This window comes from Saccopteryx leptura, chromosome 6, assembly GCF_036850995.1.
Source record: "Saccopteryx leptura isolate mSacLep1 chromosome 6, mSacLep1_pri_phased_curated, whole genome shotgun sequence".
Lineage (NCBI taxonomy): Eukaryota > Metazoa > Chordata > Mammalia > Chiroptera > Emballonuridae > Saccopteryx > Saccopteryx leptura.
This window is the reverse complement of record NC_089508.1, coordinates 137,641,667-137,660,309: the sequence shown is the minus strand read 5'-3', so window position 1 is coordinate 137,660,309 and position 18,643 is coordinate 137,641,667. Positions and strand designations below refer to the sequence as shown.

Sequence of the window (18,643 nt, the reverse complement as noted above, 5' to 3'; positions counted from 1 at the left end):
TCCTGCTTTCAAAATATGGACTCTACAGCCTGACTGGTGGTGGTATAGGAGATTGAGCATCGACCTCGGATGCTGAGGTCCCAGATTTCTCTCCCTTCTTTTCTTCCCCCCTCCCAAATAAAATAAAGTAAAATAAAATAAAATAAAGTAAAACAAAATATGGACTCTCTAGTAAGGCAATATTAAAATGTATGAATGCAGCATAATTTTAAGATTGATGGAAAAGTTTGCAAACAAAACCGATGGCCTGGTTCCACTCACAGTACTCTGGCTGCAATTAAAAGACTAGAAAAGCTTAAGCAGGCATGAAGTCTGATGCTGAACTCACCATTTCCTATGAGAGGAGAGACTGCAGGGGCTTTGGGGGGCAGGATGGGGTTTAATCGTGGAAGAATTCCATTCACTTGTTTGAGCCTTTCTAGTTTTACGTGCTCCATCCATTTGGTCCCTGCTGGGTTTCTCCTGGCCTGCAGACCAAGGGCTGTGGTTGCAGTGGAAATGGTCGAGTCCATGACTGGGCTTTCGTCGATGGCATTAAGGTCTCCCACACTACCTCCCTCGCTCAGAGGAAGCTCGGGCCCACTGTTGGAATAGTTGCTGATGGGGGACTGTTGGCTGCTGCATGAAGACTGACCACCAGGGCTTGGCTGAGATGTCTGTTGGGGTCAAAAAAAGAGGAGAGAAATGTTACTGGAAAGGAAACAGGAGAGGGAGGCAATAACGGGAGGTGTGCAAACCAAGGTCTGCAGCATACTTAGTGGGCTGGATGAGAACTATGTTCTGGCTAATGAAGGCAGCCTCCCTCGACTACAGAGACTGATGAACCACCACACAGATGTGCACTGGGCAGCAATGAACAGCAGGGAGGGCTAGAAGTGGTGTGACTGGTATGATAACCACTGTGGAACCCTGTCCAAAATGCCAACTCTGTAACATGCCTCCTGGGTTCCAATCCCACTTACATGACTTTATTCTTTGGGCAAATTACTCAGCCACTCTAAAGCTCAGTTTTCTTACCTATAAAATGAGGATGAAGTACTTGTCTTAGAGATTGTCAGGAGAATTAAGCGTGAAGCCCTGAGAGCACACTGAGAATACAAGGCTCCTACCGTGACTGACTGGCTCAGAGAGCTTTAGTGATCATTTCCCTGGATGGCTTCGGTCTTGGCTCCATGCTGTAGAGCTAATGAGCACATGGAGGTCACGCTCCATGGACTCACATTGCTTTCTACCTGAAAGGAGCAAGATCTTCCACACTGCTCAGGGCTGGCTTCCCAAGCTCTCTGTAGTCTCTGCCCTTCCTTCTACATTTGCCCACTTTACAGAACCCCAAGCTAGAAACAGGTAAAGGCAGTTGTAGTAAGAAGTAAAACTTCAGTCACTTAAATTCCGCTGTACTTAAAGAGGAAGCAAGGCTCAGGGTCACAGCCCCTTAAGCCTGCAGTGCCCTTAGCATTTCACTAGGACAATACTGCCTTATCCCAAGCAGTGGATTGTGGAAGATAATTCTACAACGTAATGGGAACTTAACCCAGCCCACTGATTCTGCATCAGAGAAAAGGCCCTCCAGGTGCTTCTGCAAATGGGGAGTGGAGGGCTCCCTGTCCCCATGTCTGGAGATCACCATATAAAATGGCTGGCAATGAGCAGTCAGTACAACCTACAACTAACTGTTCTATCTAAAATTCTACTCATGCCCTGGATAGTAAACAGCCTAAATTTTCTTGTATAGATGAGAAAAGTGCTGTTCAGAGAAGCTGAGTGACTGCCCAGAGTCACATCAATGGTCTAGTTAGTCCAGATGCCGGGCCCAGCTGGCTTCCCACCTCTGTGGCACCTTCTGCAGTGTCACTCTGGCCTCTCTGACCTGACAGCAGCCCACAGAGCAGCTTCTCTGTGGAGGGAGCTACACACACTGACTACAGCTACTGCCTCTCAGGTGGCGTGCACAGTGCTGGCAGGAGTGGTTGAGACACAGGTCACACTTTTTCTGCAATCACAGTATACACACCGAGCAAATGAACACTTATCAAGTGAGTGCCACATGATATATACCAAGTCTGTCCTGGGCAACCAAGCAGAGCAAAGTAAGAAACACAAATTGATCATGAGTTCATGAAGCCTGTTTAAGTTTCTGCTTCAGTAATCTTGGCGTGCCAGGCTACCTGTTCCTGCTTCAAGTTCGTGGGGCAGCCAGGGATTCTGATGCCCTTTACTTGGGACCATCAGGTAAGAGTGTGTGTGTAACCACGTGCATGTGTGTAGCACATGTAGACACATGCTTCAGCAGGGCACGGAAGAAGGCACACATCCACTTATAATTAGAAAACTGCTCGAAGGACCTCAGACATTTAAATACCGGTTAAACTGCTAACAAAAAAAGTGTATCCAGATCTTCCTCAAAGAAGGTGACGCATGTCTGGTCTGGATTTACACTAGTCGATACAGTAGTTAAATAGTCTTTGAGAACATCTGCTTGGTCAGCCCCAGTGTGATTTATTATGAAAACCTAGACAAACAGAACGATGAATTTTATCATTTAACTCCACATTTCCACATGCTAAATGTTCAAAATACAGTGCTTCTATATTTAAAACAATCGGAGTAATGTTCACTATCAAAGGAATCACAAAGCACAAAAACTAAAGAAAAATGAAATGAATAAAAATTAAATGGAATGAAAACATAACAAAAAGAGCAAAGAAGCCAAAATTCCCTCACCTTATTACCCACTGTCCTTAGGAAGTGAGAACAAGACATTTAGGAGCATTACGGAAAGGGTATTGGATTAATAAGAAAAAAGAAGAAAGAATTTAACTTTTAGCATGATGATCAAATGAAAGATAGAATTTTACAGAAAAAAATTAGAAATGTAAATCTCATGTTCATTAGTAAATGTCTATAAAGATATCTACTTATATCCATAAGTGTGTGTACATAAAAATACATAATAGTCTCTTATGGAAATTTGATTGATGTATTAACATCACTGAGCCTCAATATCCTTACTTGTAAAATATGGGCCTAGTCTCAGTCTCTGTGATCTCTTTTGGCCCTATGTTTCTATGATTTAGTTACTGTATAAAATATTTTACATCTTGTGACATCTCAGATGTCACTGAACCAAACTGCTATAAATTTTCATTTCTACAAATTTTCTTTTTAAATAATGGATGTTTGGAGAGGAGAGGACAAGTTTTCTTGAGTCATGGATATACATTAAAGGTATAAGAGACTCTGGGCTATTAGAATGTCTTAACAACATTGTCTTTCGATGACATAATCTAGGAGACCACAAATTCACATTTCTTATTTCATTAAGGATAAACTGTTTAATGTTCTGTATAATTATTATACAGGTAGACCTTAATTTAGGAGGTTGATAAATGCTCCCAAGAAATGTATATAAAACACATTTTATGACCTGATTAAAGTATATTGATCAGTCATAATACACATATAAACCTTTTACTAAGATGGTTTTTAAAAGCAAAGTATAGCTGCCCACTGGGAAATAATGATAAACATGCATTATTTGCGGCTACATTTAATGCCATTAAGACTCGTAAGAGTTCAAAGACAAAGTAAGTCATTAAATTTTACTCCATTAATTCTAGAATTGTATACACATTATTTTCTGCCCACACGTGCTGCTGCACAGTGACATTGTTCAGGAATCCACAGGTGTGCATTCAATTGCTGGACTTGTCTAATTTAAAATAAGTGCTTAACAATCCCAGATGGGCAGAGTATCGCCCCATAGGGGGCTTGCCAGGTGGATCCCAGTTGGGGCGCATCCGGGAGTCTGTCTCTCTCCCCATTGCTCACTTAAGAAAATAAAAAATAAATAAAAAAGTGCTTCCTCAAACTGAGTGCAAGTTTGCCTGCTGATCATTCCCATGCATCTGTAGTCTAAGCATGTGACATCGACCTGGTACCCTCCTCCACCTCCAGACAGTGGCAGACTAGAACCTAACACATTCATAGAGCTGACTCCATTAAACATATGGCCAAATACAAAGATACTGAGTCTCCTCTGACAGCTACTCTCCCTTTTTCTTGTTGTTTTTTGTAAAATCGTAGATGTTTTATTATGGCACATAGTATATGAAACAAAGGAAGCTTGAAGGAACCTGCAACAGTAGCATACTCTATCTTAATAGTCACAAAACCATAAATATTTTTGCTGATGACTTTCCAATTCTGCCCACGCTCTCCACTTCCTTGGTTCAAGGCACCACTGCAGAAATGGTCTTTTCTATCAACCCAATCTCTACACTGGCACAGAGTTATACTTTTAAAAAAGTCAGCAGCAAAGCATATCCCTTTATATCTTCACCCCTTTTTAATACTGCAAATTGCCCTGAAGTCCCACGGTTGGTGCTTGGCTCTGTCAGGCTCTATCTGCTGACCTTGGCAGCTATCTCTGCCTCTTCCTTCTCCACTGTGTCCTCAATTTGTACAGCTGGTTAGCTCCCCTCTTGAATGCTCTTACACAGATGTCTATTAAAGTCCCATCACATGCAGTTGTGTTTGTTCTTTGGTCTGAATATCCCACTGGACTATAAACCCCTAAAGAACAGGGACTGTGGCTTTTTTATCTTGAGGTCCCCCAGGGCAAAGAAGATAGAAAACCAGTTTATAGAAAGAACCAATGAATGATTTTCTACATAACACTGAAAATGTTGATAATTGGGTCTTTCTACCTGCCACAAGGTGGTATAGCTGCAGACTGATTTTAAAAACCATTTAGGAAACCTTGAAACTCCTTTTTGAGCTGAGCTATTTTATGCAGAGCACTCTGAGTAAGCAATCCAGGCCACTGAGCTCCTGACTTCCTCAAATCAGACAACTTGAGTCAGTGAGGATAGGGCAGTCTACTCCCTTCCTCTCTGTGCCCTCTCCGGTTCCTTTAACTAACCTAAGATAGCTTTGGAAAAATCAGAAGGAAAGTGAATGACATACCATGGGTTTCTCCGCCTTGACCGTTTTCACTTGGAGGCATTCCTCTTGCTTTGAGGTAGTGGTGCTCAGGTCCTTCTGCTCACCAACGGCTCCCTGAGTCTGCCGGCCAGGTGACCTGGACTGGGACTGGCTGCCGGAATCTCGTGGTGGAGGGGGCCGAGGATGTATGTCCCCACGCTGCTTCTTGGTGACATGAGCCTCTGGGCCATGCACTGTCTTCACATGCTTCCGGAGAGAGCTCGGGTCTGTATAGCGCTTGGTGCAGCCTGGGATTTTGCACACATATGGTTTCTGCCAAATGCCATGAGAATGAAACAACAGATTGTCATGACAGTGATCATGCTCTAGAACAACAGTCTTTTGTGGCTGCTCATTATTTGTTTTCTTTAAAAGCACTTTCACAAAGCTTTGAGGTGTTCAAATACCTCTAACTGATATAAAGTTTTAATAAAGGCCACTTGAACATTGTCCAGGGTTTACAGAATCTAGCTTCATGACATTACTATTTAAAGAGTGCCTGGGGAGAGTTACAAACATAAAAATTATATGTGTAACTTTGGAAACATTCATCCTTTCAAGTAGGAAGCAGTATTGTGGAGTCACAGTAGGTGTTACGTAGATACATGGTGATGATGATGACACAAAAGAAAGTCATCATTTAATCAGAGGAATGCTATATACCTCTTGAGAGCTTGTGTGAAAAAATTTCTTATGGATGCCCTAGTTCTCAGAGTGACTATTACTCTGCCCCCTTTGAAAATGTCCTTTTTACACTGAGGCATAAAAGTATTTCCTACAGACCCTTCCATCACTACAGGATGTTCTTTGGGTAGTATTACAACTCTGTGGGGATGGTCAAGACTCAGAAAACCCAGAACCTTTCTGATCTTCAAAGGCGTAGAGCCCTGTTAGACATTCTGTGAAAGCTCACTCTCAAACTGCAAAGGGCTAATGGGTGGTGCTGGGAGGGGGGGCTCCTTGCCATGGCACGGCCCCTGAGTGCTCAAGTCTGTCACTTTACATTCACTTCATTCTCTCTGTGGGCCAGTGGTGAAGCCACTATGAAGCAGTCACAGAAAATTATATGGATGTTTGCAGCTGAATAGTCACTCAAATTACATAATAGTTGGCTTGAAATATATATAATCAGGGATGCTTATATGAGTATATCCTTATAGCTACATATCTATACCAGAAGATAAGCTATTAGGTAAGCAATAGTAATAAACTGCATGATCAATACAATATATCCATTATATTAAAAAAAGAGGCCCTATCTCATAGTGTATATGTGTCTAAAAGATGCTTTTTCACTAAAAGCCCAAGAACAGACTGAGTGCTACCTAAAATGATTAAAGGGCCTAATGTAGTGAAGCAACGACTCTGAAAGTTATCCTGAGAGACTTTCTCTCCAAATTTCAGATTCTTTAGGGCAGACTTGATCCCCATTAACTATAAATTACTTCTATTCAGGAGCACCCGTGATTTGCAGCATATATACATATATATTCTATATATAGAGGGAAATAAGCACATCAAATTTTATGCATTAGAGACAGAAGAATGGCTCTGACGACTAGTGCTATTACCTTACAATATTCTGACATCGGCCCTATGCTTGCTCTGCACTGCCATGACAGGCTGCTCCAACAGCAGATAGATTGGGATGCATGGGGCACAGGTGTGGGGACTGGAGGAGGGGTAGGAAACACAAAGCCAGGCCAGTGTTACATGTTTGAAGAAGAGTTTATTCTTCCCATAAACATATGCATGTGGATACTATGGTTTCACTTGGAAATGAGGACACAGCTATAAGTGGAATTAGTCTACAAATGTTTGTCAACTCCTACATTTCCAGTAACAACAGCACATGAATATGTGCTCAGTGCCCTTTTACGTGAGCGTATACACCATCTGCCACAAAAATCCTAAGAACACAGGCTCAGGAAACTTAGGCTTCACAACAGAACACATTAACTCAGTTATGGCCCCCAAATTTTGTTGTTATCCATAACTAGAATGAAATATAACTGGAGGTGAAGGCCAATGCTGTTGGTCTTTTTGACCTCTGAGCTCAAGTTCTGTGTTTCCTGTCCTGAATGCCACACTTCTGGCGTAGGGGCTCCTTCTGACTCACTGTGCTGAAAGGTACTTTATAAAAGCAACTGAAACTTTATATTCCTGACTTTGAAGAATTTACTCCAAAATATTTTTCAATACACATTTAATAATCCTTGCTATATGCATGCAGCTCTCTCTTAACACAAAGTTATGCATACTGCTCACAAAAACCCGGGGATATTTCAAAAATGAATATGAAGCGATAGGCTCTGGCCAGTTGGCTCAGTGGTAGAGCATTGGCCCTGTATGTGGAAGTCCTACGTTCAATTCCCAGCCAGGGCACACAGGAGAAGCACCCATCTGCTTTTCCACCCCTACCCCTCTTTTTTCTATCTCTCTCTTTCCCTCCCGCAGCCAAGGCTCCACTGGAGCAAAGTTGGCCCGGGTGCTGAGGATGGCTCCATGGCCTCTGCATCACAGTGCTAGAATGGCTCCGGTTGCAATGGAGCAACGCTCCCTAGTGGGTTTGCTGGGTGGATCTCGGTTAGGCGCATGCAGGAGTCTATCTTTCTGCCTCCCTGCTTCTCACTTCTGAAAAAGTCTCCCCCCCAAAAAAGAATATGAAGCGATTAAAAAAGGAATCATTTGATTTTTTTTATTAAACAAGAACCAAGAACATCAGAAAAGCAAATGACAAGTCAAAGAAAGTTGTTTGATTATGTAAATGAGATGCAAAACCAACTTTTACTTCATTGGTGAAAATGCACTATACAAAAGGCTGAACATACTGGAGTATCTACACATTCCCTGATCCCCTAATTGTTTTGAGCAGTGTACATACAACAGTAATTAATCTCAAGCATTATAAAATATGGTAAGAAAAATGAGATAGCATGCACTTATCTATAATACAAAGTGTGAATGCTACAGAAGGAAGTGGCTCCCAGGGAATCCCACATTAGTTGAGACGACCGTGGGAAGCATTAGACTTCTCTATTTGGGTATAACACCCAGCTCACTGTATCATGTACGGCTGAATAAGATACTGCATACAAAGCGCTCCCCACATAGGAAGTCCTCCACACACAGAGCTCTCTCATTAGGAGGAGGCACTCTAGCCGGGTTGTGAAAGGAGAACATGATTCTGTGGGCTAAAATGTAGGCAAGAGGCTACAAAAAAGAAGTGTCCTGAGCCAAGGTCGAGCAGCGGGACCATTTCCTGCATGTGGCCATGGCTGTTCAAGCACAGGCTGTCTGGAAGGTTCCATTCATGGTCATGATGCTAAAGGACCAACATGGCAAGAGCAGCCTTGGGCCTGGTAAGAGCAGATACAAGCCTGAGGAGTCTGAACATTTCCTCCAGGAAAGAGGGAGTTACTAGAACTTTATGGAGATGAAGATACAAGCAAATCAGAGCTCAAGGAAATGTCTTAGTGTGGCTTGAGCACATGCCACGGGGTGTGCAGAGGCATGGAGCTGGTTTCCTGGGCAAGGAGCCACCCCTCCTGCTCTCGTCGGCCACACTTCTTGCTGCATCAACAACAGCAAAGTGCTCGGCACGTCAGTTATCAATACATGTTTAGTAAATCAATGAAGGTACAAATAAGAAAGCAAACAAATGAGAGAAGATATCTAGATTAACATAGGACTGAGATTATACCAAACTGTATTTCCGGCACAAACTTAATTTTGGTGTATCTGAAACTGTCCATCATTCACATGCGAAGACAAGCCTGGTATAAAGAATACAGAAAGGTGCCTGACCAGGTGGTGGTGCAGTGGGTAGAGCATGGGACTGGGATGCAGAGGACCCAGGTTCAAAACCCCAAGGTCACCAGCTTGAGCATGGGCTCATCTGGCTAGAGTGTGGACTCACCAGCTTGAGCACAGGGTCGCTGGCTTGAGTGTGGGATCATAGACATGACCCCATGGTTGCTGGCTTGTGCCCAAAGGTTGCTGGTTTGAGGAAGGGGTCACTTGTTCTGCTGTAGCCCCCCGGTCAAGGCACATATGAGAAAGCAATAAATGAACAACTAAGGAGCCGCAACAAAGAGCTGATGCTTCTCACCTCTCTCACTTCCTGCCTGTCTGTCCCTCTCTCTGTTTCTTTCTCCCTCTGACACCAAAAAAACCCCCAAAACAACAGCAACAAAAAAGAATACAGAAAAGTAATTCACATGTTTGTGAATAAAATTTTAGTTATGTGTTTATGCTCAGTGTTAATAATTTACTTTAGGTAACTTGCTCAACTTGAATGTCTGATGGGCACTAGACTTACCAGGGTTAATCATTTCAAATGTCTAATCACTATGTTGTATACATGAACCTAATATAATATTTTATATCAACTGCAATTGAATTTTTTTTTTACATTTTCTAATTGTTCAGCCTAGTAAAAGAGATTATTAAGCAAGATATCATTTAATCTTACAACAGATATTGAGCTCTGAGATGGCACTTTTCAACTCTCAGAAGATGAGAGCTCAGCTACAACACACTTAATTACAGCAAGCACACTTGTGCACATATTCTAAGTCTGTGAAGATAAAAAGCTTAGACTATGTTTACTGGGTGCAGTGCTAACCCTACCATACCCACAACCCACGTTTCTCCACAACAGCAAGAGAGTACCTTGGCCTACAATCTATAAGAATGAATACTCTCTAAATTTCTCATCAAAATTATACTTAAATATATTAAATATTGTTAAATACAGTAGTTAAATTCTAAGTTAATCACGTCCCCTAAAACATTTAAGTACAGATACAATTCACAGATCATAAAAATAGCCCTTTTAAAAGTTGCTTCAGCCTGTCCAGGTGGTGGTACAGTGGATAGAGCACTGACCTGGGACTCTGAGGACCCAGGTTCAAAACCCCAAGCTTGCTGGCTTAAATGCAGAATCATAGACATGACCCCAAGGTTGCTGGCTTGAGCCCTAAGGTCGTAAATTGCAAGGGGTCATTAGCTTGGCTGGAGCCCTGGTCAAGACACGTATGAGAAGCAATCAATGAACAATTCAAGTGCTGTGACTAGTTGTTGATGCTTCTCATATCTTTCCCTTCGTCTCTCTCTGCCTTGCACAAGTAAATAAATAAATAGATAAATAAATAAAAGTTGCATGATTCAGAAGCATTTATTACATTCACAATGTTGTATAAACATTGCCATCCAATTTCCAGAATATTTTCACCACCCTAAAAAGAAACCCTGCACTTATTGGCAGTCACCTCTATGTCCCCTCCCAGCCTCCAGTGACCACTAATCTACTTGATGTTTCTGAAGATTTGCCCATTTTAGGCTTCCCAACACTCTGTACAAAGCAAGCACAACAGATTACACTGTAACTGCTGAGCATGATAAATGCATTTTTGACATAAAAAAGGAGATGCAGCATCTTTCCTAAAATATCCAAATGACATCTCCTTATTCCACCCTGATCTTTCCAAAAGAATCTGAGTATGTGAACCAGCATGTGTGAGGCCAGGTGAGTGTGGCTGATGTCGTTCAAGACATTTTTGCTCTGCCCTTCCAGCTGAAGGGAAACTTAGCGAAGACTTTCTCTGCCACCATCAAGCCAGTGGCCAGAGGGCTCATGGCACTGTTTTTGAGCATATTTGCTCCCAACTCTTCATCTAAAAGACCAGGAAGGGGCTTGGTGGCCCTTCATGATCTTCTTGTGAAGCCAGATGACAGTCATGATGTAGTGTCATGGCCTTAACCATGCAGGTTCCCACTGGATTCGGGAAGATGGTAAAGAAACTGTGGAGCTGGAAAATGGTGGACCATTCTGTTTACTAGAGTCTTACAATGGCAGATGAGCAAGCAGGTAGGTAAAACCACTTCTCATTCTCAAGGCTGACAAGCAAACAGGCTGGGGGATTCATTCAAGAGAAGGTTTACAGAGGAGTCAGGATTTGAGCTAGATCTTCAAGAAGTAGGAGGTCTACAGGTAGGCAAGCATTAAAATGTAAGCAAAGTGAACGTGAAATCATTTTCCATCTTATGCTTCTCTGAAATTTTGGGGGGATAACTACCCAAAAATAACAGCAGCAGAGCAGGACCCACCCACTAGCCACAAACCTTTACTCTATATGTTGTCTTAAATAACCTGCTAGAACCCATTCTCAGTTTCTGCAAATAACTTCCCCGATCTATTGCAATTCAGAATGTCTGCAAATCATATTTAGCCAATGCTGGTTGCTCTGTGAAAGTCTTTTTCTGATATAACACATTTGAATATGCCACCTGGAGAGAGCAAATGAAAGTGGCTGCTTAGGGAGAAGCTGCCAGCTGGCGACACGCTGCTACGGGGTCTGCTGGCCATGCTCACAGGGTCATCCTTCTCAGGCACTCGTGCTATTGCATGCCTAGTGAGTGGATGAACTCCAAGTTAAGTGCTCCTACTGTTTGACCAATAGGTGGCAGTTCTGAACAGAGTGAAACCTGTCTGCCAGGGGTTTTAAGAAGTTCTCTCCTCATTAGCACTGCTCTCTGAAACAGGCCCCGTGCTCAGCCGTCCCTGGCAGCATCAGACTCACCATGCTGGGGTCAGGCGAGAGGAAGAGGAACACAACAGGCTCCTCTCACCAGGTACAGTCCCTGTGAGGGTTTGCTGTTTCTGGCCACAACCTCTGGGCCCCAAGTGTGTCTCACGGGGATGCCTTACCTCATTGGAATGTGTCCTGTTTTGGTGCTTGGCACGATCGGAAGCATTGGAGAAAGCCTTGTTGCAACCTTCATGCTCACAGACATACGGTTTCTCTCCAGTGTGAGATCTCAAGTGTGTTTTCAAGTTTTCTAGCCTCGAGTAGGCCTTTGTGCAACCTTCAAACTGAAGACAACAGGTAAATCTGGATTACTCCACACAATAACAGCTTATGCTAAACATTCCCTCAAACTGATGGAAGACTGACATTTTGAGGGTCAGCAGCTTTTCAAAACCCAGGAACAAAAGTCCACTAAACTCTGCATTTATTGGGATTCAGGTGGGGCTCAGGGCAGTTGGGGAGAAAGCATTTTCAGAGCTAGTAAAGTCTTAGAGGCTTTTCCTTAAGAGACCACTCAGTTCAGACAATGGGTTTCATTATCTGCTCACTGATCTCCTTGAATTCCCACTGATTTCAGATTCAACACAAAGTTCATTACATGGCTCTGTGTCCACACAAAGGCATGGAATCTGACCATGTTTTTAAAGGGGTTTAAGATGTCAAGTACCAGGGCGAGCACTGCCCAGTGTGCCTAGTGGGCACCTCAGTGAAAGAGGCTTAGCCTCCAGGGGCCCCAGCCTGCTGTGGCTAGGCAGACACTGGGCCCTGAGAACAACTATGAGGGTGAGGAAAAACTCTAAAGCCATATAGGTTTTATGTATAAATGTCAATGTAAGCCTTTCAAGTTGAAGCTGGCACCTGCCCTTGTCCTCCAAGTCCTCTGACACAGTGGACACCTGTGCTGGGGGAAAGCAGGGTGGATATCCATTCCCAGTGCCAGCATGCATGCCCCAGGTGCCACTGCCACTGCACAGCTGTGCTGTCCACCATGGGGCTGTTTATATTTAAATTTTCTAAAAAGGAATTAAATCTTAAAAATTAGTTTCCTGCTTACTCTAGCAACATCTCAAAAGTGCTCGAGAAGTGTATGTGGCCGATGGCCACTGTGCTGGCTGAGCCCAGGTCTGATGCCTGTCACCGCCAAGTTCAGCTCTCAGCATTCTTCTCCACTTCTTGCCTTCCCTCCGTGACAGAAACCTGTCCTCATCAGATAGCACCCGCCCCCAGCCTCACCACCCCTGAGCTGGAGTCACCACGCACAACAAGGCCCCATGGTTCAAAACCTGACACCCCCAGGGGTGAGGTATCCCCCAAGGGCCAGCCTGAGCCGCCAAGTACTCACAGTACATTTGTGAGGTTTCTCTCCTGTGTGTCTTCTCATATGCACCACCAGCATATACTGGGCTTTGAAGGGTTTCTGCTCTCTGGAGCAATCTAGCCACCGGCACACAAATTCCTTCTTCTCTCCATGAATATGGTCATTATTTATATGCTGAGGTTTGGGAAAAAAAGGGAAATTAAGTAAAAATATATTACTAATTTCTGAAGACAAAAAAATGGGAATGCAGAATATGCCCTACAACGGTATTTTTCAAATGCTGGTCTGTAGACTGGTGCCATCTGTCGAGAATTTCATGCCTGTTCGTGAAAGAGTTAAACACCCTAATGTCATATGAAGATTATAGACTCAGTGGTCTTAGTTGAATTTGCTTCTGTTTAGGGTGATTGCCCCTTATCAGCGTGTATCACTGATGAAAATAGTACTGAGGTTTTCTTAGATATCTTTGGAAGTTGTAGGTTTGTTGGAACAATTTTTTGCACAACACAGAGCAGTTACAAATCATAGTCAATAGACAAAAAGCATTCAGACATACTTATGTAGTCTTCAGTGCATCGTACATGTGGAAATCAAGCACCAGCTCATACTGTGTTGCATTGTTAGGTGTGGTGAGATAAAACTGTCTTCTTTGTGTGTTTCTATTTCTGCCAGGGTTCCCATGTGTAAAAAGGTTGAAAACCACTGTCCTAAAGATTACAAGATGACTTTACTATATTACAGTTTATTTTGTTCTAGTCAGAATATTTCTTAAGTAAATTTGCTCTTATTAACAGTATATGTACACTTCTTAACTAACAGAAAGGATGCTATTTGGAGGAAGCCTAATGTCCCAGAGTAAGTACTGCATGGCCATCTGAAGAGCAGAGTTGTGAAATGTGGGCTGTAATGTTTTCTCTGGGACTCTATTAGCGCTCATCTGATGAGTGATGGTCAAAGTCAGATGCCTATAGAGCTCTGTCCAGGCCTCACGCACTGTCGGCCATGGGTCAGAGCCATGGTGACTGCAGAAGAACATGCATTCATGTGCACACACACAATTCTGTAATAAGGAACAAAAAACACTCCAAAAGCACTTTTCCAAACTGCAGTTTACTTTTAATTAGCGAGATTTCATCTTGAATAAGAATCACAGAGAAATGAACTTAGATATTGGATATGAGAATCTGGTGATTGTCAACAAAAGTGTTGTAGTCTCTCAGGATCTTGGCCATCTGCACGTACAAAATAAAAAAAAAAATGGATTACCTCGTTCTAAGTTTCCTTCCAGTTCTATAATTCTATTTTTATTTATTTTTTAAATGGTGGGTTTCTTTGAATTCCTCAGCACTTCAAGCAACTGGGAGACACGAGAAACCTACAGCTGCATCAGAGGAAGAGAAGGTTCCGAATTCAGATCAAATTTAATTTAATATCAATATAATTGAAATGTCCAGTTAAGGAATTCTGGGAAAATCTGTGTACTAATTGATCTTGTTGATTTCATTCTCTGGTCACCCCATATTTTTATTTTCCTTAAAGATTTTTCAAACACTTTCTCAAACAGATATAGAAATACACCACTAAAATGTTGTGCAATGAGAGGAAGCTCCCTTTGGCCCCATGCAGTGCAGAGCAGTGACTGATGCTGAGTTCCTTTCCACCTGCCCGGGCCCTAACTCCTCAGGGAGTGGGCTCTGGGGTCAGAGCCGATTCCACCACACAGCCTGCCCTTTCCAGTCACTCCACTCGGCGGCCACGCTGCAGGGGAACGATGAAGCAGACTGGCTGTGTCTGGAGTGGAACTGAATGAGGAGATATAAAAGCTGTGAACTGTCCATCCTCATCTCCTTGAGCAACTCCCAGAAAGCCTGAGGAACAGGGAATGGGCTACTGAACGCAGCTCATGGGGAGACAGCCAGGATCCTTTCAACAGCACTGAAGACGGGAAGTAAACCACACTGCCTCACTTGGGTCACCACGGTGGAGCATCCCCAGGGGAAACAGGTGTGGGTTTCCTATAAAAAGTCAACTGTCCTAATATTAGTGTTTGTTAAAAGTTATGCCAGTGCACATAAGTATCTGAAAAGAACAGATGTGCTGGGCCAGGACAGCTTGCAATCTGTAAACTTGTGCTTCATGTGCACTTTTGCAGCCCATTCGTATCACCCAGGATTGTCCCAAATGTATACTGACCTCAGCACTGAAACCCACAGAATACAGAGAGTTCTAAGAACTCTTCTTTCCAGGAAGAAAAAAGTAGCAATCACACAAAACCACTCCATAACCCCCCCAAAACAAAACAAATCCCCAAAACAAAAAAGTGCTCTCTGTTCAGTTTTTTTTCCAAGCTGCTGGAAATAAAGCTCCTAGGATTGATATATGTGAAAGGGAAAGGAAGGAGGGAGGCGAGAGGCAGACAAAGTTAAAACTGGAGAACTAAACTAGGCTTTGGGCCAAGCCGACTCCTTAATGCCAGCACCCACATCTTTTAGTTTCAAGTTCTCAGCAATTGACAAGGTTCCTGGCACTTGATAGGGCCTCTGTAAATATCTGAATTGATTTTGACTCATGCAGCAAACTAAGCTTTCACTGGACAAAAGAAATTATACTACCTTTTCAACATCATTTTACCTAATATTCATACAATATAATTTTTATATATGGAATTATATTGCTTTAAAATAACATACTATCAAGAACTCAAAAGAATTTGAAAGATACGTGAACCCTATTTTTTGGAGTAGAATACAAGGAATACGAGGTGGCTGCCTTCGCCTCACATATATTTATATGTTTATACAGATTGCCACTCCACACCAGGCCTGATGCTGGGGAATCAGTCCAACATGATTCTTGTACCACACAAGTAACAGTCTACTGGAGAAAACAGATAATGACTTAAGTTACTACACAATTATTGTGATGCTATCATGAAGAGAAATAATGTTTTATACAAACATTAACAGGGAATCCCAAATCCATGTGGAGCTTCAGGGTCAACTTCTCCAATGAAGTGGCATTTAAAGTCTGATCGGGACTCCGGCTGGGTGGCTCAGTGGACAAAGTGTTGACCCAGTGTTCCAGAGGTCCCGGGTTTGACCTCTGGTCAGGGCATATAGGAGAAGCACTCAATGAATGCACAACTAAATGGAACAACTAAGTGGAACGAGTTAATGCTTCTTTCTCTCTCTCTCTCTCTCTCTTCCCCCCCCCTTCCCTTTCTCTCCAAAAATAAAATAAAGTGGATGAATAAAGTCAGACAAGAAGTATGAGTGTAGATGTGCCAGGGTTGGTGCCAGGGGTGCAGGTAAGGACGGGACTGGGGAGACAGGGATACCATTGCAGAAAAGTGAAACAAGCACCTGCAGAATGACAGGGCCTGGGCCTTTCAGGACCAGGGTGCAAAGCACGGATGTCAGGAATGAACGGGCCCAGCAGACACGGGATGCTCTAGCCCTGCCACTGCTCGGTTTAGTATATGGCATGGGCTTCCAGGGACCCAGTGATATCACTGTGGTCGCCAAGTTTGGCCCACCTGAAATGCAGTGAGTAGAATGAGGTCCTACAGTAGCTGGACTGTGGGACATACCCCTTGAGAGAATTCACATACACCCCACCTGAAAGCCAGCATCTGGATGCCAGCCCTGGAGAAGGAGGGCGTCAAGGTTAATTGGCATTACTCAGGGGAACTGAGATGACCAGCAGGGAGTCACCAACAGTCAGAGGCGGATTTAATGGCCGGCACACGCCCCGGGCCCCAACTTCTGAAGGGCCCCGCAAAACCCCAACTTAACACTTTTTTCTAATGACACTAAGTTTGGTTTCATATGTGCAATTTTAACATTAATAGCTCATAATATTTTTTATTTATTTAAAAATATGGTTAACATGGATTTTTATTTTTCCTGTCTCTTTTTTTTAAGGGGCTCAATATTTTCTTCTGCGCCCAGAGACTCAACCGACCTTAATCCACCTCTGCCAACAGTGACCAGTGCAGTAAAAGACTCTTGTCTGTTCTTCTCCCCCCAACACACTGGAGAAGCTAGACATCTGAAGAAGAGGGAAAAGGTGGGGTGGCAGAACAGGAGCCAACACCCCCAGGTCCTGGAGTCTATGCCTTGTTGGTTTAGGAAGGGGAAGCTCTGAAGCGGGCATGAGGCTGGAGGGTCAAACTGGAGGGGTTTTCATAAACACGAGTGACGGGGAGGTTGTGGAAAATGCCTACAAGGGTGCTGAGGATCAACCACTAAGCTGAGACGGTGTCTGAAAATTCTAGTGGCAGGAATCCTATGCCAATCAGCAAGCACAACCCTCATATCGCCCATACAACTGGGCCAGGGAAAGGCCTGTGCTGGACAGTGGAGGCAACCTGAATTTCAGAAAGGATAGTCTTGGGAATCTTCCTTTCTGCCCCTTAGAGGAGCCCAGTATTCCATATAACAGGCTTTGTATAATTTTTCTAAATTGCTTGAGTGCCAACTTGAATGGAGACAACAAAATCTTTTCTTTCTTTCTTTATTTTTTATTAAGTGAGAGGCGGCAAAGTAGGGAGGCAGAGACAGACTCCCGCATGCGCTTTGACTGGTTTCCACCTAGTAAGCTCCCTATGGGGCAATGTTCTGTCCATCTGGGGCCGCTTCTCTGTGGCTTGGAAGAGAGCAATTTCAGCACCTGAGGTGGAAGCCTCAGATCCATCCTCAGCGCCTGGGGCCAACTTGCTGGAATGAATCATTCGAGCCATGGCTGTAGGAGGGGGAGAGGGGGGAGGGGAGAGTGGAGAAGCAGATGGGAGCTTCTCCTGTGTGCCCTGACCGGGATTCCCATGATATCCACACACCAGGCCACTAAACCAACTGGCCGGGGCCAGAGACCACACACTCTTTTTCTTAAAATGAGTTCTATGATCTTGGCTGGCAGGGGCCTGGTCCATCTTGCTTCTACTGATATTCCAACCCTGAGCACAGGATGCAATCAAGTGCTAAAGAAATACAGAGACATCTTTCTATCTATTTAGGTTGTTCAAATATGTTTTAGGCTTTAAACATTTCTTGGAGCTGGATTTCAAATGCAAATTAAAACTGTAGGAAATTATAGACTTTACGCGTCCGTGTGTCCTGAGTGTTTAGTTTTCTCTGCAAAACTGCCCCGGCCTCTATGAGGAGTGTGTGTGTGGCTCCTGTCAGGGCACACCAGACACGGTGGGGCCAGTGGGCGTTGCAGAATACACCCACACGGTTCCTGCTGAGCTGTGCAACCTGCACAGTTCAGTTCACCTACTTGGGACTTAATTTTCTCATCTGTAAAATGAGGGCAGCGATTGTCAACCCGTGTGCTGCAATTTTGAAAACATGCGATGTCTGACCTCTTTTCCCTTAGATTATCAAATAAAAAATGACAACAGCCAACACAATAATAGCTGTCTTGTGTGAATAAATCAAAATTAAAACTATCTTTTTTTCTGTCAGATCGGCAAAAAATATACTATTTGGTGTGCTGTAGAATTTTAGTAATTAGTTTGTGCCATGAAATGAAAAAGGTTGAAAATTACTGAGTTAGGGTGATGACCAAGTCAGGTATCAGCAAACTTTTTCTGTAAAAAAACAGAGAGTAAGTACTACTTCAGGCTTTTTGGGCCAAAAGGTCTCTCTCTGTTCAGCTTCTTCCTTCCGCGCTGTCTCAGGAGAGCAGCCACAGACAGCGTGGAAATGATGCGCACACTGTCTATGTGTGGACACCGAAAGTTTCATGT

The 18,643-nt window shown here is 43.4% G+C and overlaps 1 protein-coding gene across 3 annotated transcripts in view; it reads right to left on the bottom strand.

The window, feature by feature from the left end:
• Positions 1–18,643, bottom strand: part of GLI3 (GLI family zinc finger 3) — a 380,830-nt gene that overhangs the window by 6,015 nt on the left and 356,172 nt on the right. For all 3 annotated transcript variants that reach the window (XM_066341812.1, XM_066341814.1, XM_066341813.1), the window contains 4 exons: positions 12,919–13,068; positions 11,696–11,860; positions 4,966–5,256; positions 329–656 (listed from right to left, as the gene is read on the bottom strand). In XM_066341812.1, coding sequence (XP_066197909.1) covers positions 329–656; positions 4,966–5,256; positions 11,696–11,860; positions 12,919–13,068 — 934 coding nt within the window. The remainder of the gene's footprint in view (positions 1–328; positions 657–4,965; positions 5,257–11,695; positions 11,861–12,918; positions 13,069–18,643) is intronic.